We start from the raw sequence: 26,721 nt of genomic DNA on the forward strand, positions 1-26,721 counted from the left end.
ATGCGCCGACGACGAACCAAACCGAGCAACCCAAGAGCCAGCAAAAAAAAAAAACAAAGGAAGAGAAGCGTAGCTACCTTACTAACTACAGAAGTCCAAGTCCACCCCAACAGTGCAGTCCAGCTGTCAGACCCCTACTTGGCACATCTACTCTGCCGGCAAGTCTTCCGTTTCATGAGGCCCCTAGCCCTCTGCTGCGCTTTGTTCAAGGCCTGACACTTCCTTGCATTTGCATTGCGGATATGCGTCTTCACGCTTGCAAGATCAAGCCCTTGCGCAGAAGCACTGAGCTTGTTCCATGTGTCACTCATGATCTCCCTGGCCCCTCTGTTGACTCTTTCAGTGTGACCTTGGAAAGCGGCTGAGGCGGCTAAGAGAGGTTGCACGGCAGTACGTCTGACGACCTGAGTAAGCTGCGCCGATTTCGAGAGAACCAGCTCTTTTGTTCCATGAGAGAGTTGCATTGAGTCGTGTCGTAGAGAGGACGCCTCTCGCCGCAGAAAATGAGCTTTCTTAACGACGTCGCCCATGAGGACCTGGAGATCGGTACAGATGCGGCCATATGCCTCTGACAGGCCCGTTTGCGCAGTGCCAAATTCCTTCAAGAACTGGGAGGAAATGGCGTGGGCTGCTCGTTTCCAGTTTTGAACCTTAAGCCATGGCGTACCAAAGTCCACGGAAGTAGTTTGCGTATAATGCGGCTTTGAGGTGGTGAATATTGTGACATTAACCAACCCAAAGGCATCAGCTCGCTCTAGCCTCAAGGTGTATACCCCCTCAAACAGGGTCGAAAGTTCGTAGTCAAGAGACTTGTCATGTCGTTTAACCTGTACGCTAAATCGTGGTCCTTTTTTGCCGATAAAGGATTTATGTGGTGGCTTGATGACGAGGTGACAATCGCCAATCACCTGCAATTCGAATTCCCCAGGTCTTTCAGTGTGTTGAGACGGAGAGAGGAGTCCATCCATGAATTCTTCCAAAGGAGAGCGGCCGAGTGCTTGGGCTCCTTGAGCTTGGAGGTCAGCAATATTCGACGGCAGCACCGAGAGTGACCCGTCCATAGAGAGCCCGCTGGCGGTTGGGATATTTGTGGAATAAGTTGCAATTGCGCTGGAGACTCCAGACTGAGCAAAGTACTGCGAAAGGAACAAGACAAGTGCTCGGAGAACAAAATGGCCAAGAGCAATAGTCAATACGGAAGCGGCGAGCAGAGCACTCAAGCGAATAAAGGATGCCAGTTTGTATTCACTGTTGCTGAACAGGCGGAGAACCACTTTCCAAGGGGGTATCGCAGGGTCCAAAGCTGGTTTCAAGACCGGCTCAGGTGAAGGCTCGAGGGCGACCCGGTAGACTTTCCTTGGATATATGGTGGCCAAAGATGCCAGATTTCTGTTCAGCTGCCCGGGTGCAATACTCTCAAATGTCTTGATATCAATCGGGAACCTGTTCACAGTTATAGACTTTCCTGTCACTGGATCACGCGATTCTAGGCACATGTGAAGGCTATGGTGATTGACGGGAACAGGATCTCTAGACATCGACCAGAGCGGACGTTCTGATATTGCCATTGTGGGGACACCGTGCCGTTCCATGAAGGTGTGAGCCCACTTTTGAGTCTCCATGGCACCGGCACTGTCCGTGTCGGCTAGAAAAATGATGGCTACATCGGGTAGCGTCCAGTCCACACGAGAAGAGATGCGATAGTCGGCCCCAGTCCACATTGACGTACATGAAGGTCGATTCTTGAGACTCAGGGTGATCGCGTTGGGCTCATCGGCTTTGGTGTATGTGGATGCTGTGAGACATTCGTCCACAATAAGTTGAACATGAATGGGCAGGAGCTCCGCAAAGTTAGGAACTGCCCCTGCACCAAAGGATGTCGGCACCACATGATACCTGGAGGACTCGGTGGAACTGCTTTCGTAATTGCTACAGGGAGAGCTTGCCACCAAAACATCTCCAAATTTATCGAGGATGATGTTGCGGAAGTCCGGGCTGCCAACATATAGCACACGGAATGGTTTGTCTGTGTCCAGGGATCTCTTCATCATGGTCTGTTGCACTGTGGCTGTCAGTGTTGACGCTTGGGGCATATCAGAGAATTTCTGCTTCAAAGCTTCTGCCTCAGGGCTTTCAAATACCCGAATCGTGTGTTTCAATTCTACGCGTTCGACTTCGGGCCAACTCTCAGGCTCAACAAACTCGATTGACTCGGTTGACTGGCGGAAAGCAGTCTGGGTGGTGAGGCTACTGTCGTTGGTGGCAGTCCCGACGAGATGAGGGTAAGCTGATAACAATTCTCGGGAGGCCGACACATCGCTCCTCAGTTCATAATCCTCGCCGTAGTACCTGTCATCATCACTTGCACCAATTTCACTGTTGCTAGACGTCTCGTCAAGGCTAGCCACATCGTCTGGCCCGGCCTGGTCAATTAAGGACCCCATATCGGTCAGCTCCGAGCGAGTACCGTCCTCTGAATTGATATCGGAGACGCTCATGGTGGCCCAGCTTTCACTGAGTGACCTTAAGGTCTGGTCTGTAGTTGGGAGGTTGGACGTCATGCTGATAGGCCTCGATGAAGATAACCACTCCTCGACAGAAGCACTCAAGGGCGGATGAGTAGGATACTGCAGGGGTGGTGCAGCGGCAGAGTCGTTCTGGCAATGTCTGGAAGAAGGCTCCGGAGGGTCAGTCATGATGCTAGTGATCTATTGTCATAGGATAGACAGATGCAGGAAAATGAGTAAGTTGCAGAGCGGAAGCTTTTTCGATCGCGTACAATGAACGACGGGTAAGCCCAAGAATAAGTACAGCAAACAGTCAGCGGAGTAATACGTTAACTTCACGAGAGGAGAAGCCCTGGCGGTCAACAACTACGAAGGCAGTAGTTTGTGTCCGAGGAGCTTCCTGAAGATCCCCTCAGCCTAATAGGCAGATGCCCGAAGGACAACTAAACCGGCGGTACGTTGCGTTTGCGTGGAGGGGAGTGGTGGAAGGAGTGGTGGGTACTGTCCCCGGGGTCCGGGCGGAGAAAGGGCGTTTAGGCTGCCCGAGCTTTAATGAATGGGTAGTTGAGTGGATGGAGGTGAGTTCTAGTATGAGACAGTTGTCCTCACTTTGCGAGGCAAACAGTAGACCAAAGTTGCCCGAATGTTTTACTGAAGCGAAGGTCCGGTCAGGTGGGATTTGAGGAGGAGGGGGTGTAAGGAGGAAGAGAGGGGTCGACAGGCTTCAAGGTTGAATAGAGATGAGTGATAGAGTGATAGCGGCCTATCATGCGCGGGGCACATGACAAGGATAGCGCAGCATGCAAAGCAGTGAAGATTCAGTCAGGCGGAAAGAGTTCCCATGTCAGTACTGTCCTTTAACTGTGAGTCAGAGTAGTAGTAGGTAGAGAAGATCAGTTACCTCATCATGTGCTGTCCATGGGAGTTGGATCAATCATTTTGTTAGTTCCATCATTTCAGCTCCGAGCAGGAACTCCCCGGAAGGCAGCACCACCGCTGATAAGGCATCCGCTATCAGGTGACTAGTCCCCAACTGGTTTAGTTCCGAGCATCAAACCAAAGTACACTCAAAAGTATACCTAGTAATAATGTGGATGGCAAAACAGTAGCTGCTAAGTAACTTATATGACCAGCGGAATAATATAAGTGACTATGAGGTATGTACATTTCATGACATGAAGGGAGGTGAAAAAAAAGGTGTCAGTAGGAAATGATGATAGAAGAGGAAAAGGGGGAGAACAAATCAGACAAGCAGAAAGATTCTACCGGGATAGCAGAGGTAGGGGAAAGGGAAAACAGGAGACATCAACAGGGTATTTATTATTAGGAGGTGACCATCAACAGGCCACATGAAGCCATGGCAAACTTGCCTGCCATGTCAGTGCTGATGTACCCGGTCTCACTCGTTCTCGAAGCGCCTCAAGACCAGCTTGAATGATTTCTTGCGACTGCCATTCCAGATTACCCCATCAGAAAGGGAATGAAGGACGGCCGATCAATGAACACCAAGCAAGCAGTCATGTCAGAGACCCACCGGAGGGGGGGGGGGAGCGCATTGGGTTCATGCCAGCGTTCGAGTCGTCTTGCGCTCAACAGGAGAGAGTAATTTCGACACAAAAGGCCCCCATGCAGTTGGTGAAGTCGATGGAATTTTTGGCCAGTGAGGAGTCGGCACGGCTGGCTTCTTCTCACAGCTCGAAATGAGAATCTCAATGACAAGTCGAATCTTTTTTTAAAAGCGAACGCGACAATCCAAAGGAATGGAAATATACGAATCACGCTAGATGAATTTGTCAAGATTGATGAGAATGGTCACACCGTCTTCCATGGAAAGAAGCCGTCAGATCCGTGAAACGCCGTCCAGAAACCCACAGCCAACGTAACATGCAGGCTCTCAAGCAGAAAACTCCAAGGGGGCGACCCGAGTAATGCTCATAGTCGAACAAATAGGTACGGAAACGAGGAGGCGAAGATTATACAGCGAACATTAAAGGGCAGGGATCGACTCTATGGAGATGCCCACCCTCCAGCAACGTCTACCCATTCGGCGAGGCAGCTGCCCTGCTTGCCCTCAACATCCACGATGTCGGTGTCGCACCTGCATCGGCAGCCAACACCATTCTCCTTAACGGGATCCGGGTTCGCCCAGTAGTCGTCTTCCTCAAAGCGTTCCTTTTCATCGTCAGTCGTCATCTCCAGATAAGGAATTCGAGGTAATTGACGGGCAGGGGCGTTCGCAGGGCAGTGCTGGATGGTGGTATGCCGATAGCCAAAGTCACGGAAGTAGTGGATGTCGCCAGGGCCTAAGAGAATACCAGCGGCCAGAGAATGGATCGGCGCGTCACCCCACTGGAAATTTGGTTAGTCTAGAACAGCAAGACAAAAGGAGCCGGCACATACTCTCTCCATCCAGAACCCACCGCTCTTGTCCATCATATCGAAGAATTCCTCATATTCCTTGCTGCGGAAGAAGTCCAGCCGCGCAATTTCGAAGTTACTCCAGAAATGGCACATGTTGTACTTTTCACCTTCCATAGCCTCGGGATCAATGTCTGGGACAGTATTCTCGCCGGGTTCGTTGAGAAGGATCTCCTCGGGAAGCTTTTCTGGCTTAACTTCCTCTGGCTTCTGTTCTTCCTCCTCGGGTTTCTCGAGGAACATTTCCCATAGACCTTTCGAGTCCATGTTGTTCTTGCGTTTGTAGGCGGAAGCATAGCGGAAGATATTCGGGACGGTCTCACGAAGCTCTTTGACGGCGATCGTAAAGCCATAGGTCTTATTGTTCTCGGCCATCTTGACAAAGGGGTCACTGTAGTCCAGGTTAGCATTCTACCCGACGAATGTATTTGAGCAACGGTTATCTTACTATGTGATGTCACAGAAGTACTTGATCTCGGGCTCAAGACGCCAGTACCATTCGTACTTCATGAGGAGAGGATGCTTGTAGAAATGTCTACGCGCGCAGCCCAGATTAGCATGGAGAAGGATATGGGGGCAAAGGACTAGGACTCACCCAGAGTAGAAGCGGCACATATGGTGATAACTCTCCATGCCACCATACATAATGGCAGCGTCACCCTGCTTCCGGACACCTTCCTTGGCCACCTCATGATCGACCCAGTCGGGGTAACCCCACATGGAGTCGTCAATCTTGCCGAACTCCACTGGAGCACTTGTATAGTTCTTGACGGTGGCCTTGAAGTCATCGTCAAAGTCGCCATCGTTCAGAAACACGTAGGGGTAGTGGAACCAGCGGTTGAAGTGTCTCTCAATCGACTTGAGCGACTGTACCACACCATCCAGTTCTTTATTTCTCGCGAGGACGACAAAAGCAGCGTTGGCGCGTGGGCCGTCCTGCTCTTCCACCGGAAGGCAGCCGGTAGCGAAGACCTTATCATATTTCTCGCTAATTTTTCTGTAGTGGCCGTGCGGTTAGCGATAATTGGTGACTAGGAGGTGCCATTGGCGAGACGAACCTTATCGAAGGCGGGGTGCCAGCAGGAATCAAAATACCACCCGGGGAGGAGGGATGTCGTACGAATAGGAGGAGGATAAGAACTATTACAAGACATGGAAATAGTAAGACAAAGCCCAGGGGTATTGAGATCGACGAGTTGCCCTTTAGCCGTATTCTTCGTCTGAAGAAGGCGAATCTGGAGAAGTTGCGGCCTTTCTCGCGCGAAGAGTCATCTAGGGGCAGACTCGGCGTGGAGGGCAACCATTTCGTAACCCGCTGAACGAGGCCCATTGGAACCAGCTTGTATATTGAGGCCGAAAGGACACGATTGAGGGCGCCGGTATCGAGGCGCAACGCACTCAGCAGCAACGATCCGCGAAGCCAGAATCGCTTGCAATTTGTAATCGGGGGTGTCGGTGATGGAAGGCAAGCGCCCGCACACGCGAGAAGTAATTAAAGGAGAAGGGTGTCAAGCGATCGCCCACCAGCGTCTCCAACAGAATTTCCGCAAGACAATTAGAATAAATATAGGGAGGAAAGACGTCGAGGCCCGGGATCTAGCGAAGCGAAGCGAAATCGAAAAAGAAAAAAAAAACGAGCGGCCGGAGGAGAACCTCCTTTCTCGCGAACTTTACCCACTCAGTCGGCAAGGTAGAGATGGGCGGGGAGAGGGTTGACGGTAACGCGAAGGACAATAGTCCGCAGCAATGAGGCCGAAAACACGGAGCCAGTCGACGGGATCATGAATCAAGATGGCGGGTTTGGGGCTGAGGCTGTGAGGAGGAGTAGGAGGGGGGAGGAGAAGGAGGAGAAGGCCGAGAGCAGCGGGAGGCAAACCAACTGAAATGAAGGCTCGACAGGATTATTTGGGGATGGGGATGGCTTTGGAAGTTCTGCCAAGCCCAAGGAGGCGCAAGCGGTTCCGGGTACCAGACGGTAATTTACCCGTCTAGTCGGGAGTCGCGGCCTGGTGGACTCGAATCTTACTGTATATAACTGGTAATCGCGACCGTCCCTTTTCAAGCAGCACCGGCTTTTCTCCCCACCCTCTCTCTCTCTCTCTCTCCAGCCAACCAGCCAGCATCGAGCAATTCACGCTGGCGGGAAAATACTAAACTAATGCTGACCCTTCGTTCGCTATCTACTGTACCTAATAGTACCGTAGTATTATCAGACTCACTATTGGTTTGAGTGACCGGACCATGCGGTCATTGAAAGAGCAAGCATGCAATCTCAAGTGATTTGACTGTTATACCTCCAGCAGCTCCAGTCGACTCGATAATCCAAGATATCCACTATCGAGACAAGAACTTAGGTCTTCGGGTAAAGCAGTGCAGCTCCCCCTGGGTGCATAAAGGATAAGAAGACCCTGAAGCTTAACCTGCAAGACACGTCGACAGAGGACACCAGTTGCTCGATTGCGACTGTATCAAACCATTTGAGTTCGCGATCAACATCAGACCATTATCTACGGTTTCTATTTCGGTCTTGAGTAACTGTACCCTGGGAATCTTTATCTTGCAACGCGCCTTCTCACGGCTCTTGCTTGGCTTGGCGCAGCTGTCGTCAGATGTCGACGTAGGTTTACTTCGTAACCGCTATGCAATACAAAGAGCCACGATGTCGTGTTGGCACCGTAGGAGCATTGAAGACACCATAGGGCTTGCGGAGCTGACGAAGCCCGTCCTGTAAACCACTGCTTTGGTTTCGCAGGCTCGACAGGTCTGATCTCGTTAGCATATATAAGTCCGGATGCCTCCTGCCATCATGAAAGTGGTCAAAGACGAGCGGAGGGCTGGATGATGCATTACGTTTTCGGCCGGGTCAAGGAGAGCCAGTGCCCGAATTCAGACTTTAAGAGCTACCATCGCCGGTAGGTAAGGAAGAAACAAAGACTGCCTCTGCTTCATTCGCAGGATTAGCCAGGAGCTTTGCCGGCAGCTGAGAGCTTCAGCAGCAGGCTGGGTCCATCACCAGTACCACACCTCCCAGTTGTTATTGCATCCATCATTCATTCATGATAGATTGTCTCTCCGTCCTCCTGGATCTGGGAAACCGGCGGGATTCGGCCCGACCGGCTGAGCTTGTCACGTATGGTCACGGTGGGCTTCTGGTGCCTCCTGGTGGTAATACGTACCGGTAATTTAAAGCATCCAGAACCCTGAGTGTCCACTTGAGACCCACACGTGACCCCAGGCTCTAAGGAGATCTGTCAAGGTGGCCTTTTACGCCTCGGAGATGAACCTACTTAGTAATAACTCTGTCAAGGTAAGTCTTTGGGAGTGAGACAGATATGAGTCCTCTAGAATCTGCAGCTGCATGTCCGGATCTCAATCGGTTGGTGAATGGTTCCGGCCAAGGGACATCGTGCGGATCTGAGATCGAGCTAATTCGAGACATCCCGAAGCTTCGCCGTTGAGCTGTCACCTCCAGGGTCTCTGTCGGTCGGTGGACATATCGCAGCTTTATGTAGGTACACGCAACCTGCATACAGTGAGCCGTGGAGGACGGAAGTTAGGTAGCTTAAACCCTTAGAAGCATCTGGTGTTGCCATGTTGGTCGTCATGATCTGCGTTGCGGTCAAGGCACTTGCATACTCCAGCATTCCGCTATTCTTAGAATTCTTAGACATGGGGGAAGTGGTTCTGCAGCGATCCTCGATCAAGATGGGTGTGTTGATTGTTTACATCAATGCAAGTATAACCTCCTAAGGAACTGTTGACGAACACCAACAAAGAAAAAAGTCCGGTTTTATCGTCATGACTAATGAAGAATGATATCAGCCCCTGGACTGGGTTCGTGGCGGGCGTTTGAGTTTCTGTTCCCACGACCACGAGGTGCAACTAAACGCCCTGCCTTTCAAGCCTGGGGGCTTACTGGACTGACTGATTTCTTATTTACTTACCCCCTTGACTCTTCTCAAACACAAACCACAGCAGCAACAACAATCCTGAAGAGAAATGATTCGATGACGTTGCTCGTGGTTTGGCGCAGGTGAAACTGCAGGAGAGTCAGTCAAGGTCTCACAATCAGCCCCTCTCTTGCTATCTTCCTACCAAACCGACTGGACTAGAACCCGATGATCTCCCAAACAAAGAATAGTTGAGAGTCGAGACTAGAGAAGGGCAAAACGTCCATGCGTTGTCCCGTTAGAAAAGCAGGGAAAATGAGGCCCCCCCTCCTCTCTCTATCCCCTCTTCCCCCCCTCTCCGAGTCCTGAACTAGTAGTAGTAGTAGTAGTAGTAGTAGTAGTAGTAGTAGTAGTAATGGGTAATAGTGGTGGTGGTACTTGTAGTAATAGTAGTTAGTAGATTCTCGGATAGATACCCCCTTTCCTTCCATCAGAGAGAGAAAAAAAAAAAGACCCTTCGAAGTTTCTCTTCTACTTGATCCTTTCTCTCCCTCTCTCCGTCTTTCTATTCTTTCTCTCTCTATGTATCTACGTATGTATGAGAGCAGAAGGTGGTAGAGTCTGGCTCTTGAGTCATGCCACTTGCTGATATTACCTGTCATTGTTGTGGTGGTTGTTCATTCTAGTCAGCGCTTCGTTGTCGCCGCATTCCCTCCTTCGTCGTCGCTTCCCACTCCCTCAACAATCCCTCCTTTCGATACGATTTCTATGACCTGAGGGTTGAAGCTTTCTTCCCACCGTTATAGCGATCAACTACTCTCTCTCACTTTCACACACGCGCGTCCATTCCCAACCGCAGTTCGACCATATTAATGACGACTCTTTCCTGGTCTTCCTCGTACATGCGCACCACGACAGTATAGAAAACCAAACGCTCCTTTCCCTCCATCGCAACCGTTTCCGCGACCCTCGCAACAATCGCCAGATTGAATCTGGCTTGGATTTTACATCCCTAATTCCCAACTGGATCGTGAGGCATCATGACCCAGGCTATCTCAACCTCGTGCCCTCCCCTTGTGGAGGGAAGCGCCCGAGCGCCCGCAATTCATCTCCTCGACGGTAGCGTCCAGAAGTCCTCCACGCTCCTATCGCCAAACTCGAACCCCACCCATTATCGCAACGGTCATGTCAATCTCGATACCTTCTCCCCTGTCAACGAGAACGGAAGCTTCGAATTCGATCGCGTTCTAAAGACTGGGAAAGTGTTTCGTCGAGTGAAGCACAAGCATGTCAGTTCACTCGACCTCTCCACTCCTCGGGACAGTACAAGCTAACCTGCGGATCGCTGCTAGGCCTTCAGAGCTTCGTGGAAACCTGCTTACCTTGTGCTCCGCCCAAACCTCCTTTCCGTGTACAAAGACGAAGAAGCCACTCGACTCCGTGCGTCCATCACCCTGTCCGAAGTAACGGCTGTTGCCTCCGTGCGATCGCCGCGGTCGAACCGACAATACGTCTTCGGCATATTCTCTCCTTCCAAGAACTATCGCTTCCAAGCGGCCACGGACAAGGAGGCTGAGGCTTGGATCAGATGCATCCGGGCCGAGACACGGATGGACGAAGACGAGGAGGCCTTCCTTGCGCTGTCCAAACCGGGGGATGCTGCGGCGGGCAGCAGCAAGCGTCAGGTCTATGACACCACCGACCACTCGGACTTCGACCAGCGCGGACGGCCTAGCTCTCCCGAGCTTGGGGGCGCATTGTCCCCAACGTACAAGTCCAGGCGCTTTGCCTCCCCGCACGAGCACTCGGCGAACGACATCACTTCGTACTCGGAATGGTCCGACGGGCCTGGAAGCAACACCAGTGTCCGCCTGCGGTCCCCGTCTGCGCATAACCAATCTGCCTCGGCCCTTGCGGAGGGATCGTCCTCGAATGCGGCGCGGGAGACGGGCCGGGTCAACGATGCTGGGGTCCTGCGTGATCCCGAAAGGGTCGTGTGCAATGGCTATCTCCAATGTCTTCGCATCAAGGGTTCTATGCGCCAGTGGAAGCGGTTGTGGGTGGTTCTGCGTCCGAGTGGCCTGGGCTTCTACAAAGATGAGCAGGTACGGCATCTTCTCCTACATCTGCACCCTAATAGCAAGTTTAACACTAAACCAGGAATACTCCGCCATCAAAATCATCCCCATGTCCCAAGTGATCGATGCCGCCGAGATCGACCCTATGTCCCGATCGAAGAATTTCTGCCTGCAGATCATCGCGGAAGAGAAATCCTACCGCCTCTGCACTGACGACGAGGAATCCCTGGCCAAGTGGCTGGGGTCGCTGAAGAGTATCCTCGTGGCGCGCAAGAAACTCGAACCTACCCCAACGGGCCCAACAGGTACAGCCGGACTGTCCTGACAGCAGCAGCAGCAAAATGAACAAGTAACCAGAACTTTTGTAAAACACAAGGAATCAAACCAACAACGGAAAATCATCTCAACATTGTGGTCTGGATTTGATGACCGACCACTTACTCTTCATACACTCGTTCATGCAACCCGTTATTCCACCGTATCTTTTAGCTAGCTTTTCTTTCCATGGATGGCAGTGACCTTTGCTTTTTCTTATGTGTTTTCTATATTGTGCTACGCAGCTAAGCCGTTTTGTGATCTCTCGATGAGCAGTCTATCCTTTTTGTTGTCCTCCAGTTAGCCTTTTGATCTCTTCTTGCCGAGCGATCTTTTCGATGAGCAGCTTAGCCTCGTTTTGATCACTCCTCGATCTTAGTGAGCGGTTGGAGAATCTCTTCTCCACGAACAGCAGCTTATCCTTCTTTTTGATCCCCCTCTCATGATCTACATACCCTGTCTCTGATTCGAGTTATGATTGTGACCCACGCTTCAATGCTGCTTTTAGGTATATTTCGCTTCTAGCATGTACTGTTTACGCTTCTACTGTGTACTATATGCGCTGCTTCGAACATATGTCATATGCGCTTCAATTTGTGCTTTATGTGCTGCTTCAAGTATGTACCGTACGCTTCAATCTTTTACCTTACACTCCCCTTCTGGCATGATCCCTTACGACATCTCTAACATGTATCGTACGCATTAATCCTGGGCATGCATCAGGGCATAGGGTGCAAAATAAGCACTGCCATTGACATCCAATCTATAAACCGACATTGACACGCATGATTGGGTATATACCCACTAGAGGAAATAGCACAACCCCACCTCATCAATCCCTCCTCTCAGGAATAACCTCATACCCCGCGCCACCCCTGCTCCTTCCCCTCCTTCCCCCGTCCACCAAATCCGCCCGACTCTCATGATTAACAACCAAAAACGAGCAGAACACCACCCCAGCCCCAAGCCAATACAACCCAGTGGCATACTGCCCCTGGATGACGATCTGGCCGACCAACGACAGCGGGATCGTCAAGCTCAAGCCCACAGTGACAACCAGCGGCGTGGTCAGGAGCATGGCGTAGGCCCAGCAGATATCCGATAGCAGGGAGGCGAGGGCATTGACGGCGATGATGGCCCAGATGCGGGGGGTGTCGGGCCAGGCGAGCGGCTCGACGCCGGCGGCATGCAGCACCAGAAACCCGGGCCACAGCAGCACGACGTTCCACAGGCCGACCAGCCCGAAGAATAGCTGCATGTTGACGCGTGACTCGTCGCCGACTTGCTTCTTGAGCACGATCGTGTACACGCCGTACATGATGGCGCTGAAGGCGGCCATCGCGTCGCCGAGGGCGATTTCCCCCGGGGTTTTGGTCGGGAAGGTGCTTTTGTTGTTGTTGTGGTTGTTATCGCCGTTGTTGGTTGCCTGCAGGGTCGTTGGGGTCGAAGAGGAGGAGTCTGAGGTCATGTCCAGCCGCGAGATGAGGATGATGCCGAGGAGCGAGGCGATGACTCCGCACAGTTTGCGCGGCGTGAAGCGCTCGACGCGGATGAGCGCGCCGAAGATCAGCGTCCAAACGCCTGTTTTTCTCGGGAAAGAAATCGGGTTTAGTTATGCTAGAGACCGGTTGTGGTTATGCGTGTCTGTTCTGGATAAAAAGCTTACCGCTGGTGGAGGTGAGGATGGTAGTACTGCCCACCGTGGTATATTGCAAACACGCCATGGCGAAGTAATTGGCCTGTACCAACCCGGAAAGGACAAGGTCAATCACTCGCCGTCCCAGCAAGAATCAAAGTCACGACTTACAGTAAACTGTTATCACATGTTCAAGTTAGCCTCCAAGACTCCCATGGCACAGCACCAGACGCAAGCAACTCACCCATAATAGACAAAACTGAAAGCTCAGCTTGGCAGTCTCCTTCAGCCCCAGCCGAGATGGATGCTCTTTTGACGTCCCCTCCGTTTCCCGCGCAGATGTAGCCCATCTCTCAGGGCTATGTCTCCCCTCGCTATCCCATGAATCCCGCCGTTCCAAAATCCGCCGGGCCTCGCCGTCCGTGTCGTGCGCATCCAAGTGTTCGAGCAGGTTGTGGACGGATCGGATCCGGTACAGCTTGTCCGCGCGCCAGAGCTTGAACACCCGGCTGGCGATGATGGTGAAGAGCGGCAGGATGAATAGGGAGGTGTTGACGTAGGTCACGAAGAATGGCTTCGAGTACGTGTTATCGGCGAAGATGGTCTATGTAATCAAGGATTAGTTGGAGCGTCCTTCTCTCAACGATGACCGGGGAGTATGTATGTACACTGGCCAGGAAATTCGAGGCCGTCCAGAGGAAGACCACGACTAATAGCAATGCGATCCCGAGTGTTCGACGGGCTCCGGGAGACAGCCCCGAGCCTTGCGGGTTTGGCGTTGTAGAGTCCATGAGGCTGGTGGTTGACGCCTCTGCACTAATGTGCGTGTGCGTGTGTATGTGTGTGTGCTTCGCTCGGGGTGAGAACGCACGAGGAGGGGAAACGCGACTCGTCTGGTTCCGAGCTGTCGAGATAGGAACTCAAACTTCCCCGCGTGCACAGTGAAGAGCGACAGACAGACACACCGGAGACGTTGCAGAGAAGCCCACCAAATAGGGTCATCAACTTGAGCGAGTCATGGGGACGGACGCCAGGAGTGAGACAGCTTAGCGGCGTTAAGAACAATTAAGTCAATGCTAATCTATCCCACCTGGTCCAGCAGGAGGCGCGATAAGCAGGGGAGAGATACCGGGGAAATGTTGGGGGGAAAGGCAGGAGAGGGCGGTGTAACCGGAAGAATGCCGCCAAGCATCACGAGATTACCCCGATAAGCACGCGACTGCAAAATACCCTCTAGGTGCGTAACAGTGTGTGGAATTCCCCAGACTCCTACAGATAAGCACGGAAGATGGACTAGGTAGTAAAGACAACATTAACCATTAATCAATAACACCCCATGCGAGCAACGAACCAGCAAAAGACAGAAGCGTGATACATGAGAGGGCACCCGCAATGTATGTACAGGTGCGATAGAGAGTAACGGAACCCCCTCTCCTTAATAGACATAGAAAACAAGAAGATCACAGTTCGCAACCAGTCGAAGCACGGCATCTCTTAACTAAAGACAGAGTTGTAGTATCGTTCCAAAAAAAAATCATGTCTAGCGATAGGGTATCAACAGGCGCAACCGTCGCGGTCACCGTCAAGGTGAATGTTGATGGGGTCGCTGAATTCGCCGCTGAACTCTTCTGCTTCTTCTTGTGCCAGAGCGCTGCGAGCAATGACTACGTAGGACAACCATCAGCATGCGCAGCGCATGAATAGGCGGGGAAGCAACGCAACTTACCTTCAAAGGCTTGCTCAACGTTCACAGCCTCCTTGGCACTGGTCTCAAAGTACGGGATGTTGCCTTTCGACTGGCAGAAAGTCATCGCCCGCTTCGAGGAGATCATCCGTCTGCTTTCCTCCGCATCGATCTTGTTACCAATCACAACCTGCAACACATGTCAGTGACCGCACCACAAACCTTTCGCGATGTGTTCCCAGCAAATCCACCGACTTGAAAACAGATACAGGGGGAGCCATACGAAAGGGAAATTCTCCGGATCCCGAGGGCTAGCCTGAATCAAGAACTCGTCGCGCCAGCTGTCCAGCGCCTCGAAACTCTTGGAATTGTTCACATCGTATACCAGCACACAGCAGTCGGCACCCCGGTAGAAAGCAACACCCAAGGACTGGAAGCGCTCCTGTCCCGCAGTATCCCAGATCTAATCGCAGACAGTTAGTTCCCATTACAAACAGCAATGACGGCCTTGTGCGGTGTCGGAGGTTGAAGAAAGCGAGAGGAGACATGCCTGCATTGTTACCAGACGGTCGTCCACCAGAACCTCTTTGGTCAGGAAATCGGCTCCGATCGTGGCCTTGTAGCTCGCGCTGAACTTCTTGTTGACCTATTGGGCGGGCGGGGTGTCAGTGAAACAGTTCGATGAGGTTCGAGCTAGATGCTGCGAGGAAGGAGACCACGGACATATTGATTCATCAAACTCGTTTTACCGACGCCGCTATCACCCAAGATGATGACCTAGTCCAGTGCGAGAACAGATATTAGTTTTCGCTGGTCTCATCGACGACTGTTCGGGGAGTAATGCGGATTACCTTCAACAAGACCTTCTTCCGTGACGACATGGTGGAGTTGCGTCAAGTATTACCGATGGATGCGGTAAGGAGATGGCAGCGGCAGGGCGAGTTGATGAAGAGAGCAGGGATTGGGATGACACAGACACCGAGAATGTCGAGGGAGGTGTTGTTTTTTGTTTATTTTGTGGCGGGGGATGGTAAGTGGAGTTGAAAGGGCACAACAACCGGAGGAGTAAGTAGGAGGAGGGAGGTAAGTAGTTTAGCTGCGAGTTAGTGTAGTTGTAGTTAGTTAGACTGTTAGTTGGTTGGGTTGGGGCTGGACGGTGAACTGAACCGGAGCTACTAAAAGAATGGGGCATTCGATCATGCACGAGGGAGCTGGGCGGTGGAGATAGCGGTCTGCTTTGATGAGCCCATCGTCATCGTCACCGTCACCGTCACCGTCACCGGACATCCTCGACAATCACCTCCAGACTAGTCAACTATCTCGTGCTGCTTCATCGAGGGACCTGCAGACAACATACTTACTACTCTCAGACTACAAACCTAATCCTTATCAATCATATCCTGCCATACCCATACACCTCCAAGCAAGGCCATCATGTATCCGTGAATCCGTCCCAGCACATACACCCTCTCGCCCTTATCACCACTATCTAAATGGCCCACTGGCGGGAAGAATACTCGGCGGCGCTGGCAGCCCGCGATCGTCGCGAGAAGGCCAACACAGCTCTATACGAAGCCTGTATGCTATACATCTCTACTTCTGCAATAAAAAACCCCCATTCTACCTTTTCTATACAAAAAAAAAAAAAAAAACGAACAACCCACCATACATAAAATGTAGTACCCAGCCGCCCGAATCTAACAAAAAAAATCCCCCTCAAGATACCCAACTAGCCGATCGAACCGGGCGCTCAACAACAACAACACCACCCAACGCATCAAACAACAATAACAACGATTACCCACAGAGTCCGGCGCCAGCAGGCGCGAACCCACGTACAACTACTTACCCCAGCGGAAACACGACGAAGACGACGACAACCCCACCACTATCAACGCAACAAGAAGCCCTCCTGGCAAGCACCCGCGCCGACCTCGCCGAGGCGCAACGCTCACGCTCCGAGCTGCAGGACCGGCTCGCGCGCGTGACCGCCGAACTCGACAAGCTCCGGAAGAGGAACACCCACGATATCCGCCGGATCCATGCGTTCGAGCAGGAGGTCACGCATCTGCAGATGCGGTTGAAGGATCGGGATGAGGAGCTGCGCGGGAAGGCTAAGTTGTTGGAGGTGAGTCTTCATGAAGAAATACAGACACGAATAAAGAAGAGGGAAGAGCTAGAAATGCAACCCCACTGCTTCGTGGCACTGCTTCCTGGTTGGCTTCCTTATTGCTCGGACACCTAATTGACTTGTCGGTGGGGTGGTTACAGGATTTCCAAGACGAGATGGCATCGCTGAACCTTCAATTGAATATGGCCGAGGAACGATCGGCCCGGTTTCAGCAGGAGAATCAGGATTTGATTAGACGGTGGATGGCTAAGATGGGCGAGGAGGCGGATGCCTTGAATGCTACTTCGAAGTTTTCTTAGCATTGCTTCTCCCTCTTTTTCTTCTCATTCGGAGAGACATTGGCAGGATGGGTTGGTTACGCGCACCAACACGATTGCTCCCTTCTCTCATCTCTTCGGCTCGAATAAGGAATCTCTTTAGATATGTGTCGGGATTTCTTTTTTCGATTTCTATGCACAATATACCTATGATACCCCCATGAAACTGGTTATTCACAGTAGTCTCGCGGAACCCTTCGTTGCCAGCTGCCTAGCAGCTAAAGGGCTCAACCCTGTACCTCGAGAGCAGAAACTAATCTGTATAAGAATAGCAACGCGCTGATATGTATAGATGCCTGTTCTAAAGAAAATGTGGTATCATGCCTTGAGCCCGCGGCGGTGTCCCCCTCAAAAAAGGCCTAGGGAGCTATCCACAGCCCTATGAAAATGGAGATTGGATATGTGAAAAAGAGAAGAATGAAAAACAGAAACATATATATCATGGGTGTCCAGGGACCATCGATACACAAGAATGGGGAAATGGTATAATGAATCGAATCCAATCGTCGCGGTCGTTACCCAAAAGTTGCCGTGACAATCATGCATGCACCGTTTGTGGCACCGACAAGAAAAGAAGAAGGGAGAAAAAAAGGCTTCAAGTTTCATAACCCTTGGCTTTCGGCAAAGGCCTTAAGCCGGGAACTATCCTTCCTGGCAATGAAATAGGTGCCTCCAACGTCGGTCCAGCTCACGCTATTGGACCAATAATTGCGCTGTTTGACCGTGAGCAAATTGACGGGCGAATTGAGGTTGCGGGCTTGGATCTTGTGGCCCGCGGGGACGAACGACTTGAGCGAAACAATCTGACAGCCCTCCTTCATGTCCAGGAAATGGTTAATCAGCTCGTTGTTCAACTGCGGGGTGAACGCCTGGTTGTTGATCAGGACGACGTCCGCGCGCTTCAGCACATCGACGATGCTCTGCTGCTTCAGGAAATCGCCGCGAATCAGATGCGTTTTCCCGGGGGCGATACCCCAGAGGCGGCATCGTGCGCGGAACTCCGCCTGCTGGAGCTCGGCGAGCTCACAGGCATTCTGCATCATCTCGCAGCCCCAGCTCTCGCAGCCAATCTCCAGCGCCGCCTGCAGAACCACGTTCCCGACGCCGGAGCCCAAGTCCACAAAGACTTGGCCCGATTTCAGACCGGTCTCTTTGAAAATAGTGCTGATGAACCGCGGGAGGAGCTCCCCGTACACGTTGTCCGTCCCGTTCTCATACTGGCGGAGCGATTCGACCCGGGGCGAGACCGTCCGCGAGTATATCTGGTTCAGGATCCTCTCCACCAGCGGCAAGCTGAGGCGGCCGATCGAATCCAGTTTCTTGGCAATGCTCCCATTGCGCCTCAACCGTTCGATCGCGTGATTGTAGTCGGCCACCGTTTCACGGAACTGTGTTTCGGATGACTGCGCCAGAGCGCGTCGTAACCTGCGCCGGATGCCATTCGTCTCATCATCAAACTGGTCCAACTCATCCTCCGGGATGAAATTCTGAGCAACAATCTCGACGACTTGAACGATATCGTCGATGGGTTTGAAATCGTCATTATCGCGCGGAACAACAAGATTATACCTGAAAATGAGAGAAGGAGAAAGATCACGTCAGGACCCGAAACAAGACGAAAAGCAGGCAGAAGGAAAAAAAAGGAATGGGGTTCTCGTACCGTTCCTTCGGCGAATTACTCGGATACTGCAAGAAAATCTCCGGCAGCGGTCTCGCCTCTCCAAACGCGGGCTTAAAATTCCCTTCTTTCTGAGACGACGTGATCTCGGCGGCATGGATCATGGGGAGCCGTCGCCCACCACCACCACCATCCTCGACGAAGGCCTTCAGGGATCGCACGCGCCGATGAGGGTCCGGCTCGGCGCTATCGTCCCCCGTCCGGGCTCGTTTCCGACCGATCTCGAAGGACGAGGCATCAGAATCGCTGCTGGCGTCATCGTCGCTGGAGAGGCGCAATTCCGGCGTCTGGCGCTTGCGACTACTCTGGGCGGGCGTGCCCAGGCGGCGCTTCGAGGAGGACGAAGACGGGACAAGATCGTTGCGGTCCCTTGAGACGGATCGACTCGACGATTCTCGAGTCTTGAGCTGGGTGGACGGGGTCCGCGGCGAGGAATGATAAGGTGAGCGGGAGGAGGCTGTCGGGGCGGCGGCTCGGGTCTGGACGACTTGGCGGATCTGAGGCTTCTTGGGTTGCAGCGAGAAGGCACCCCCTTTCTGGAGGTGGTCGAAAAATCCCATGGAGCTTCGGGGGAGAGAGGGAGGCGGCCGGAGGGGGGGGTAGGCGGGTTCACACTCGCACTTTTTTTGGTATGAGACTCGGGGCAATGATGCAAAAAATACAGTGGAATGCAGTAACGGCTGTACAAGAAAATGGTAAGAAAGGGAAAAAAAGACAACCTATGATACGGGATACAACATATGTACGAGGGTATTCCCAACTTTCAAAAAGGGAGATCAGGAGTAAGGAATGTATGGAATAGCGATCGATAAGATGCAAAAACGTAGGTAAGGCTGCCGAACAAACAAAGCGGGTTGACGGCGGGCGGCGGGCGGGCGGCGAGGAGGGAGGAGAAGGAGGGAGGAGGGAATAAAAACCCGCGCGATGGTCGATCGGTCGGTCGGTCGGTGGGCGGCGGCGGCGGCGGCGGGCGGAGTCTGATTAACTCCATCCATAAATAAGGTAAGTATTCTCCAGTTGCCGCCACTTCGGGTCCGATCAGTTCAGCTGCCCTTGCCTTAGCGCCGACAGTAGTGAGAGACGAGTACTGTACATCGTACTTAGTAGACTACGGTTAGTCTGCAGCTCTGCATATGATGGATGTCTCGATTTCACACTAAACCAAGAACAATCGACATTTACTACTGTATAACACATGCATGCAGCAAGTGCACAACAAACAGGATCGTGATATTTTAACTGGGTATTTACAAGAATCCAGACTGTGAACTACCAACATCTTGTGCACCATTACACAACCACAACCTCTCGGCGCCTCTATTTCTGCTTCTTCTTCGCAACCCGCTTTTGCGCCCGAATATCCTTCTTCATGCGGGAATCCACGATCTTATACCGACCCTTGACACCCTTGGGACGACCCGAGATACCCCGGTTGGCGCCCTTGGCCACCACCAGCTTCGCCTGCTGCTTGGGCTTCTTCTTCGCTGCACGGGCCATCAACTTCGCGATCGACTGCGCCTTGTCTCTCTCACTGAGGGCCTCATCATCCGCCAACAAGGCCGACTTCTTGCGCAGCTTCTCCAATCGCTGGGCAGCCTTGAACTTCTTACGACCCTTGGCCTCCATCACCTTCTTGATGGGGCGAGCGTTGATAGCACGCCACTTTTCCTTGATGGCGGCAGCAGCCGCCTTGGTGATGGGCCGGTTCGGGGCACTGTGCTTGCCCTCGTCATCAAGGAACCATTCCGGCAGACCGTCAACATCCCGGAACGCGTAGCGGTTGAAACCATCGTCGACCACGTCGGTGTGTTTCTTCTCACCCGTAGCCATCAGTTGCGCCAAAGCCATAGCCTCTGCGGTAATGATGTCGATATCTAGTAGTGGATGTGTTAGAAACTGTCGCACGCTTGACTAACAACGAACAGAAATTTGTAGACTTACCAAGCTGTCCATTCGCCTTGCGCGGGTCCTCAAGCTGAACGGGCTCCTCATCATCGGAGTCCATGGCCTTCTTCTTCGAGTCCTTGGTCTTCTTGTTCTTACGACGGTTGTCGACCTCAACAGCACTGTCCTCTTCCTCTTCCTCGGCCTCGGAGTCCTCCTCTTCCTCGCTGTCTTCATCTTCTTCTTCGTCACCATCGTCTTCCTCATCCTCCTCATCCTCCTCCTCGTCTTCCACATCATCGATATCCTCGAGACCTTCAAACATATCCTGGTCGAAGAAGAGCGCCGCGTGATTAGAAAGCGATCCGGACTTTGGTGCTTGCACACCGGCTACCTCAGTAGCGTCCTCCTCTTCCTCATCGTCGCTGTCTCCTTTGTTTTCGTCGGAAAAGCCGTCCCATTCGTCGGCTTCGTATCCCTTTCTGGCCTTCTTCGCCCGCAACTTCGTATCCTTGTCCTCTTTGCGTTCCTGATACTGCTCATACAAATTGTCGAGTTCTCGCTCAAGACGATCACCCTCCTCGTCGCTCTCGCTGCCGGAATCGTCGGCACTGTCTTCGCTGTCACTTTCGATTGTAGCCTCTTTGCCCGCTGCAATGACATCGCGAGCATTGTTTCGGTCGACGGGCTTGATGGAAAAGGTGGCATCGTCTCCGCCAGGACCCAGCTGTTCCATACCGATATCCATGGGCGTCGTCATGTGCATCTGCATGCGGACGATTTCCTTGCGCTTCTTCTCGTTCTCTTTGCGTCTTTCCTTCTTCATCTTCGAGGTCTCCTTCTCACGCAGCCGGAGCAATTCTTCCTGAATGGCCAGTTCCTCGTCCATCGGGGCGACCTCCGCGACTTCCTCGGATTCCTCGTTCTTCTGCTGCTGCCCCTTCTTCGTGACGAGACCAAACTTCTCACGGACCTTGAGACGCCATTTGAGCAGATTCCGGAATTCCTTCTTACCCAGGATCTTCAAATCATCGCAGCAAGTGCGGATCTCGTCGGTCGTCTCCTCGAGTCGGTCCAGGGTGGCCAGCGCGAGATCTCCGCCCGGTTGTTGCGCGAAGCTAAGCTTGTTGTATGAACCGAGGATAGCGATCGGGTCGGTGGTGTTGATGAATTCCGAGACCGAACATTCCTTGAACTGTGTGTAGTCACCCTCTTCGTAACCTTCTCTCTTTCTCTTCTTCTTCTCGGGGTTGAAGACCTTGGCCTCGTTATTGGGGGTGGGGTCCGCGAGTTCGGCGAAGACGTGCTTGGGGTCGAGGAACTTGGGATCCAGGTGCTTGGGGGCCTTGTAGCCGCGGCAGACGACGAAAATTTCGGCCGACACGTTTCGGGAAGAGGGGGGTTTCGTGGCTTCGACGGAGGTGAAGAGCTGCTTGAACACCCACAGCAGCGGATTGTAGTCCTTCGATCGGAAGACCTTGGTCACGAATGTACCGCCCTCGGCCAAGAACTCGGTGGCCAGCTTCATCGACTGCAGCACCAACTCGGACTGGGAGAAGGCATCTTGAGTCCAGGCTGTACCGACGTTGGGAGCACCATCGTGAAGAACTGTGTCCGCCTTCCAGTGCTTCAGGTGTTGTCTGAGAGTGGCGCGACACTTGTCGGTTGTAATATCGGCTTGGAACGAGATCACACGGGGGATAGGCTTGATGGGCGCAAGATCGACACCGACGATGATACTCTGGGCGGGCATGCATTCTGCAGCAACTTGACACCAACCCTTTTCATCACGGATTTGTTAGATTCCCAGCCAAGCCGAAAGAGTTCCAGGTGGGTGGGCCAATGTACTTACACCGGGGGCCGCGCAAAGATCGATGAGGACTTTGCTCTTCTGCAGGAAACCATACTTCTTGTTGAGCTGGACCAGCTTGAACGCCGATCTAGCTCGGTATCCCTTTTCTTTCGCAAGGCGATACCACTTATCCAAACGACCTTTACCGTGCTGATTGTTGTCAGTACAAATTGTTTTCGCGGAAGGTGCAATCACAGTACCTTCTTTTGAATCGCCATCTTGACAAGCGGGCAGTCGAGATAAACTCGACGTCAAGACCCGAACTGGCGAAATTAAAAGAAAGAGGAGGTAAGAGACAAAGAGAGGGTTGGTTGGTTGGAGGAACCGGCGGGCGGATTTGTTCTATGCACGGGAAAAAAAAGTTATCGGACGGGACTTGGAGACAAGCCTGGATGGGTTTCTCCACATTCGGGCCCGAAACAATGAAAAATTTCCCCTTTCTGGGCGGTGGGATGTGGCGGTGCGGGAATGAGCCACATTTGGGAAGTTGTTTGTTGCCTTTGTCTGTTTCTACGTGCCTGAGGTTGCAAGCAAGAGACGGTCTGAGTGAGTAACATGTGACGTGATATCACCATACTGGAGGCCAATCGCCCCTCGGCCTGATAACAACTTATCCCCAACCAAATCAATTCATCCCTCATCTTCCTGTTTCTTCCTGTGCTAACGATCTTTCCCTCCCTTCCCTTTTTCCCGCCCAGACGTACCTGGTGGCTACTATTAGTAGTCTTGGCCTGCTGGCCTTCCATCATAATTAAGGCCTTTCTTGGCTTTTCTCCAACAACAAGGCTTCTTTCATGCTTTGATCCCCCATCCCCACCCCTGGCCACCCAGGCCTCTTATATCAATATTCCACATATTCACAATCTTGGTGATGCCACTGTTAAACTTCCATGCCACCCATGGGATCTCGTAAGAGAGTAAAGCCCAGCCCGTCAGGCGCGGACTCGCGATCCACCACATCCTCAAATGACAGTTCCACCGCTTCGAGTTCCCCAGCCAAACAACGTGCGCGTGCGCAGAAGAAAGGAGGCGGTGTGGTGAGTGAATCGATCTCCATAGCGTTGCCGTAACAACAACCACAAGGTGATGCTTGGTGTAGCTAATACATGTGCTATCTTCGCTTTGTATGCAGAGCTGGTACCCATCAGTCTGGCCCGCCGTTTCGAGGGCTTCAAAAGCCGCCCCGGTTACCGAGGTTGCCCGTGAGAGCATCTCGGCCGCCGCCCAGCACACGTCCCCCAAACTCACCTCTTCGTCGTCCTCCCAACTCAGTGTCCTCAGGCGGTCTCGCCATCCCTCGCTCCAGCTGACTCGGAAGGATACCGCATCTAGCCGCTCCCTTCCCGCCAGTGCTACGACAACCATCGTCAATATCGCTTCTGATGGTACCGCGTCGACTCCCGCAGACGACGCCCGATCAGATCGTACTGCGGTGGCCGCGAAACCGACCGGGGAGGTAGCACGGAGCGATAGGGGCGCAGCCGTGGCGGACGTGACGAGCAAGGGACAGACGAATACGGCCACTGCGACAGCAGCCGCGGACGAGAGTGCCACCGGTGCGGTCTCGGGTGCCCCGTCGGACTCCCAAACAGCTGGCTGGCTTTCATGGTTCTACGGACAGCCGGCGGCCGATCAATCCGTTCAAAAAGATCAAATGGCAAAGACGGCAGAGGAGCCATCCTCGGAACCCCAAGACAAAAAGGAAGAAGAAAGGACGATAGAAGACCGAACACGAACAGAACCAGCACCAGCACCAGCACCAGAGCCAGAGCCAGAACCTAGCCAGAACCAGCATCAGCCCACCGAAATAAGCGAGGTCTCTGGAACAGCCCAAAAGCGATCCTGGCTTCAGATGTGGTATGGCTCATCGGCCTCCAAGGAATCGGAAAATACTCCCAGCGAGCCGTCTAATGGAACTAATACACCTACTCCATCTTTAACACATGCAGCACCCGCACCGAGCCAAGAAAATGACACGCAAGGGGAAGTACACAGCCCAGTCAAACCGCCAGATACCAATGCAAAAGCTTCCGGGTGGAGTTTCTGGTTCAAGGATGCTTCGAAGGATGCCGAACCCGGAAAGCCACAAGATGCTCAGCTAGCCGAAGCGTCAATGACCCAAGAGCCTTCGAAAAAGCCTGCAGTAGAACCTGAGCCTGAACCTGAGCCTGAGCCTAGGGTGGAAGTTGTCAAGAAAGGAAGCGTCAAATCGAAGGCTTCAAAGAGCACTCCTAACCTTCTAGATAAAGCCACTGCACGAGCCGAAGCGGATGTCAGTGCTTCGACTCAAGGTCCGACTGAGACAGTAGCAGCAAAACAATTACAGAAGATCCTGCCGAACCAGCTGCTTCCGCGGTTCGAGGACACATTCGCCTTGGAAGAGAAGCCAGGCATATTTCAGACGATAGGGCGGTACCTGCACTACAACAAACAACCTGAGAACAAGCATGTATATATGGTTCGAGATCCACCTCATATCAAGAGGGCATTGGCCATCGGTGTGCACGGATATTTTCCCGCTCCTCTGATTCGAAGTGTTCTCGGACAGCCAACAGGCACATCGATCAGATTCTCAACCATGGCCGCGGAAGCTATACAGAAGTGGGCAGAGGACTTTGGCATCAAATGCGACGTTGAGAAGATTGCCTTGGAAGGCGAAGGCCGGATAGCCGAACGCGTGGAGTTGCTGTGGAAGCTGCTACTGAACTGGATGGAGGAGATCAGGAAGGCGGACTTTATCTTGATTGCCTGTCACAGTCAGGGCGTTCCGGTGGCAATCATGTTAGTTGCCAAGCTGATATTCTTCGGCTGCATCAACGCATCGCGGGTCGGCATCTGCGCCATGGCGGGCGTCAACCTGGGCCCCTTCACGGACTACAGATCTCGCTGGATCAGTGGCTCAGCCGGCGAGCTTTTCGAGTTTGCGTTGCCGTACAGCCAGGTGTCGAGGGATTACGAAGCGGCCTTACGCACATGCTTAGATTTCGGCGTCCGAATATCTTACATTGGAAGTATCGACGATCAGCTAGTTTCGTTAGAGGTATGCTGTCTTTGCGCATCTAACTGCTTCATGCACTAACGAGCCTTTCTGCCAAGTCCTCGCTATTCACCCCGGTGACCCATCCGTACATCTACCGTGCAGCCTTCGTCGACGGCCGAGTGCACGCTCCCAGCTTGTACGTGCAACACCCACCGCCCCAGAAACATCAGCATCTACTAACAACGCTTAACAGTTTATCCCACCTCGTCGGCTTCGTCCTCAAACTCCGCAACCTCGGGATCGCCGACCACGGACTCATCCGCGAACTAAGCTCCCCACTAGCAGGCAGCCTCTACACTGGCGAAGGCCACTCACGGCTCTACGACGACCCAGCAGTCTACCGGTTCGTACTCCTCCCCTATTCACCACAAACCCAACCCACTAACCCTCCAACCCACAAACCAAAAGCCTCGCCATCGAATTCGCCCTGCAAACCACCTCCCTCCCAACAACAACCCTACACATCAAACGCACCCAACCCGCCACCCCAGCAAACCCTTACATCCTCCCCTTCGCGATGCGCGGCCTCCTGGAAGAGGAATACGTCCGCCGCGAGCTCCTCACCGAGACGACCGAACTCCTCCGCCAATTCGACGACTGGAAACCCACCAGTAAGGTGCTCAAGGATGTGAAGTTCCGGTTAGAGGGGATTCGGTCCAAGTTGTAATTCTTCTTTCATTCTCGAACTAGCTGTCATCCATCCATCCATGAACATCCATGAACATAGAAGAAGAGAGTTTCATACCATCGAATTTTGCTCCGTGGTGTTTTTTGCTTGTGGTTTGGTTTGGTTTGGTCTGATTTGGTCTCTTGCTTGAGCTGCTGGTTTGGGTAGCTTGTATTTAGCGGGTGGCTTTTCGCTTTACTAGAATTCTTGAGCTTCTGAAGGGCTGGCTTGTGAAGGAATGTATGTGCCTTGGTCGAATGGTTGTGGGGGGGGGGGGGGGGGGGGGGGGGGGTTGCTTCTGTATATAATTTATTCGTTTCGGTGATCGGTAGACATCCCCCAATGAATCATGAGTTGAGATTGGTTCGACCATGAGTTTGATTGTGTTTCCTCTCGACAAGTTCCGACGTTTAGACTCGAGCACGACGGGCTGGAGCTGGGAGTTACTGGACTGGATGCCTGGCTGCCAAGAAGAGTGAGAAGCTTTTGCCTTCCAAGTGGCTCGGCGGTCTAGTGAGTGGGGGACGGTGGAAGGATAGAAGGAAGGGCAGCTGCCACTCCAAATATACATACTGTATGTCGCCACTAGATGCGTAGGGTTTCAATTACTTCCAAGAAACAAGG

The 26,721-nt window shown here is 52.7% G+C and overlaps 9 protein-coding genes across 9 annotated transcripts; 3 read left to right on the top strand and 6 right to left on the bottom strand.

Moving 5' to 3' along the window:
• Positions 1 to 134: 134 nt before the first annotated feature.
• BO97DRAFT_422879 (uncharacterized protein) lies at positions 135 to 2,696 on the bottom strand (the record flags this gene model as incomplete). Its single annotated transcript, XM_025696837.1, has 1 exon — positions 135 to 2,696. One exon carries the CDS (start codon positions 2,694 to 2,696, stop codon positions 135 to 137), a length of 2,562 nt encoding a protein of 853 aa, XP_025553117.1.
• A 1,666-nt stretch (positions 2,697 to 4,362) lies between these two features.
• On the bottom strand, positions 4,363 to 6,425 carry BO97DRAFT_15923 (glycosyltransferase family 15 protein). The gene is made up of 5 exons (XM_025690211.1): positions 5,984 to 6,425; positions 5,521 to 5,922; positions 5,374 to 5,460; positions 4,908 to 5,316; positions 4,363 to 4,856 (listed from the first exon to the last, which is right to left on the bottom strand). Exons 1-5 carry the CDS (start codon positions 6,253 to 6,255, stop codon positions 4,515 to 4,517), a joined length of 1,512 nt encoding a protein of 503 aa, XP_025553118.1. The 5' UTR covers positions 6,256 to 6,425; the 3' UTR covers positions 4,363 to 4,514.
• A 3,193-nt stretch (positions 6,426 to 9,618) lies between these two features.
• BO97DRAFT_16027 (PH domain-containing protein) lies at positions 9,619 to 11,476 on the top strand. The gene is made up of 3 exons (XM_025690219.1): positions 9,619 to 10,104; positions 10,168 to 10,920; positions 10,976 to 11,476. Exons 1-3 carry the CDS (start codon positions 9,856 to 9,858, stop codon positions 11,216 to 11,218), a joined length of 1,245 nt encoding a protein of 414 aa, XP_025553119.1. The 5' UTR covers positions 9,619 to 9,855; the 3' UTR covers positions 11,219 to 11,476.
• A 564-nt stretch (positions 11,477 to 12,040) lies between these two features.
• Positions 12,041 to 13,954, bottom strand: BO97DRAFT_387147 (DMT family transporter; the record flags this gene model as incomplete). Its single annotated transcript, XM_025693579.1, has 5 exons — positions 13,513 to 13,954; positions 13,089 to 13,448; positions 13,016 to 13,021; positions 12,875 to 12,947; positions 12,041 to 12,789 (listed from the first exon to the last, which is right to left on the bottom strand). Exons 1-5 carry the CDS (start codon positions 13,633 to 13,635, stop codon positions 12,041 to 12,043), a joined length of 1,311 nt encoding a protein of 436 aa, XP_025553120.1. The 5' UTR covers positions 13,636 to 13,954.
• A 149-nt stretch (positions 13,955 to 14,103) lies between these two features.
• rab7 (Rab family GTPase YPT7) lies at positions 14,104 to 15,662 on the bottom strand. Its single transcript, XM_025698207.1, has 6 exons — positions 15,380 to 15,662; positions 15,252 to 15,305; positions 15,079 to 15,174; positions 14,812 to 14,991; positions 14,571 to 14,718; positions 14,104 to 14,508 (listed from the first exon to the last, which is right to left on the bottom strand). The coding sequence occupies exons 1-6, from the start codon at positions 15,407 to 15,409 to the stop codon at positions 14,399 to 14,401; spliced, it is 618 nt and encodes a 205-aa protein (XP_025553121.1). The 5' UTR covers positions 15,410 to 15,662; the 3' UTR covers positions 14,104 to 14,398.
• A 153-nt stretch (positions 15,663 to 15,815) lies between these two features.
• Positions 15,816 to 17,135, top strand: BO97DRAFT_404379 (ATG16 family protein). Its single transcript, XM_025694960.1, has 3 exons — positions 15,816 to 16,106; positions 16,250 to 16,656; positions 16,800 to 17,135. The coding sequence occupies exons 1-3, from the start codon at positions 16,022 to 16,024 to the stop codon at positions 16,956 to 16,958; spliced, it is 651 nt and encodes a 216-aa protein (XP_025553122.1). The 5' UTR covers positions 15,816 to 16,021; the 3' UTR covers positions 16,959 to 17,135.
• Positions 17,136 to 17,155: 20 nt separating this feature from the next.
• On the bottom strand, positions 17,156 to 19,235 carry dot1 (histone methyltransferase DOT1). The gene is made up of 2 exons (XM_025693580.1): positions 18,637 to 19,235; positions 17,156 to 18,545 (listed from the first exon to the last, which is right to left on the bottom strand). The coding sequence occupies exons 1-2, from the start codon at positions 19,212 to 19,214 to the stop codon at positions 17,579 to 17,581; spliced, it is 1,545 nt and encodes a 514-aa protein (XP_025553123.1). The 5' UTR covers positions 19,215 to 19,235; the 3' UTR covers positions 17,156 to 17,578.
• A 661-nt stretch (positions 19,236 to 19,896) lies between these two features.
• spb1 (rRNA methyltransferase spb1) lies at positions 19,897 to 22,772 on the bottom strand. Its single transcript, XM_025699824.1, has 4 exons — positions 22,591 to 22,772; positions 22,391 to 22,540; positions 20,596 to 22,318; positions 19,897 to 20,528 (listed from the first exon to the last, which is right to left on the bottom strand). Exons 1-4 carry the CDS (start codon positions 22,606 to 22,608, stop codon positions 19,972 to 19,974), a joined length of 2,448 nt encoding a protein of 815 aa, XP_025553124.1. The 5' UTR covers positions 22,609 to 22,772; the 3' UTR covers positions 19,897 to 19,971.
• Positions 22,773 to 22,892: 120 nt separating this feature from the next.
• On the top strand, positions 22,893 to 26,346 carry BO97DRAFT_365567 (uncharacterized protein). Its single transcript, XM_025692579.1, has 5 exons — positions 22,893 to 23,427; positions 23,523 to 25,430; positions 25,487 to 25,566; positions 25,624 to 25,773; positions 25,839 to 26,346. Exons 1-5 carry the CDS (start codon positions 23,281 to 23,283, stop codon positions 26,095 to 26,097), a joined length of 2,544 nt encoding a protein of 847 aa, XP_025553125.1. The 5' UTR covers positions 22,893 to 23,280; the 3' UTR covers positions 26,098 to 26,346.
• Positions 26,347 to 26,721: the final 375 nt, after the last annotated feature.

This window comes from Aspergillus homomorphus, assembly GCF_003184865.1.
Source record: "Aspergillus homomorphus CBS 101889 unplaced genomic scaffold BO97scaffold_10, whole genome shotgun sequence".
NCBI lineage: Eukaryota > Fungi > Ascomycota > Eurotiomycetes > Eurotiales > Aspergillaceae > Aspergillus > Aspergillus homomorphus.

What these genes read in the sequence shown, in the direction of transcription:
- BO97DRAFT_15923 (XM_025690211.1), bottom strand. Translation starts at nt 6,255, where the DNA reads ATGGGCCTCGTTCAGCGGGTTACGAAATGGTTGCCCTCCACGCCGAGT. An exon ending in ATGTGCCGCTTCTACTCTGG is followed by an intron (nt 5,461 to 5,520) that starts GTGAGTCCTAGT and finishes CTGCGCGCGTAG; the next exon opens with ACATTTCTACAAGCATCCTC. An exon ending in GTGGGTTCTGGATGGAGAGA is followed by an intron (nt 4,857 to 4,907) that starts GTATGTGCCGGC and finishes CCAAATTTCCAG; the next exon opens with TGGGGTGACGCGCCGATCCA.
- BO97DRAFT_16027 (XM_025690219.1), top strand. Translation starts at nt 9,856, where the DNA reads ATGACCCAGGCTATCTCAACCTCGTGCCCTCCCCTTGTGGAGGGAAGC. An exon ending in GTCGAGTGAAGCACAAGCAT is followed by an intron (nt 10,105 to 10,167) that starts GTCAGTTCACTC and finishes GATCGCTGCTAG; the next exon opens with GCCTTCAGAGCTTCGTGGAA. An exon ending in GCTTCTACAAAGATGAGCAG is followed by an intron (nt 10,921 to 10,975) that starts GTACGGCATCTT and finishes ACACTAAACCAG; the next exon opens with GAATACTCCGCCATCAAAAT.
- rab7 (XM_025698207.1), bottom strand. Translation starts at nt 15,409, where the DNA reads ATGTCGTCACGGAAGAAGGTCTTGTTGAAG. An exon ending in GGAAGAAGGTCTTGTTGAAG is followed by an intron (nt 15,306 to 15,379) that starts GTAATCCGCATT and finishes GCACTGGACTAG; the next exon opens with GTCATCATCTTGGGTGATAG. An exon ending in ATCCGGAGAATTTCCCTTTC is followed by an intron (nt 14,719 to 14,811) that starts GTATGGCTCCCC and finishes CATGTGTTGCAG; the next exon opens with GTTGTGATTGGTAACAAGAT.
- BO97DRAFT_404379 (XM_025694960.1), top strand. Translation starts at nt 16,022, where the DNA reads ATGGCCCACTGGCGGGAAGAATACTCGGCGGCGCTGGCAGCCCGCGAT. An exon ending in CACAGCTCTATACGAAGCCT is followed by an intron (nt 16,107 to 16,249) that starts GTATGCTATACA and finishes ATCCCCCTCAAG; the next exon opens with ATACCCAACTAGCCGATCGA. An exon ending in GGAAGGCTAAGTTGTTGGAG is followed by an intron (nt 16,657 to 16,799) that starts GTGAGTCTTCAT and finishes GGGTGGTTACAG; the next exon opens with GATTTCCAAGACGAGATGGC.
- dot1 (XM_025693580.1), bottom strand. Translation starts at nt 19,214, where the DNA reads ATGGGATTTTTCGACCACCTCCAGAAAGGGGGTGCCTTCTCGCTGCAA. An exon ending in AGTAATTCGCCGAAGGAACG is followed by an intron (nt 18,546 to 18,636) that starts GTACGAGAACCC and finishes TCTCATTTTCAG; the next exon opens with GTATAATCTTGTTGTTCCGC.
- spb1 (XM_025699824.1), bottom strand. An exon ending in ATCTTTGCGCGGCCCCCGGT is followed by an intron (nt 22,319 to 22,390) that starts GTAAGTACATTG and finishes CGTGATGAAAAG; the next exon opens with GGTTGGTGTCAAGTTGCTGC. An exon ending in CAAGGCGAATGGACAGCTTG is followed by an intron (nt 20,529 to 20,595) that starts GTAAGTCTACAA and finishes ATCCACTACTAG; the next exon opens with ATATCGACATCATTACCGCA.
- BO97DRAFT_365567 (XM_025692579.1), top strand. Translation starts at nt 23,281, where the DNA reads ATGCCACCCATGGGATCTCGTAAGAGAGTAAAGCCCAGCCCGTCAGGC. An exon ending in AGAAGAAAGGAGGCGGTGTG is followed by an intron (nt 23,428 to 23,522) that starts GTGAGTGAATCG and finishes CTTTGTATGCAG; the next exon opens with AGCTGGTACCCATCAGTCTG. An exon ending in ATCAGCTAGTTTCGTTAGAG is followed by an intron (nt 25,431 to 25,486) that starts GTATGCTGTCTT and finishes CTTTCTGCCAAG; the next exon opens with TCCTCGCTATTCACCCCGGT.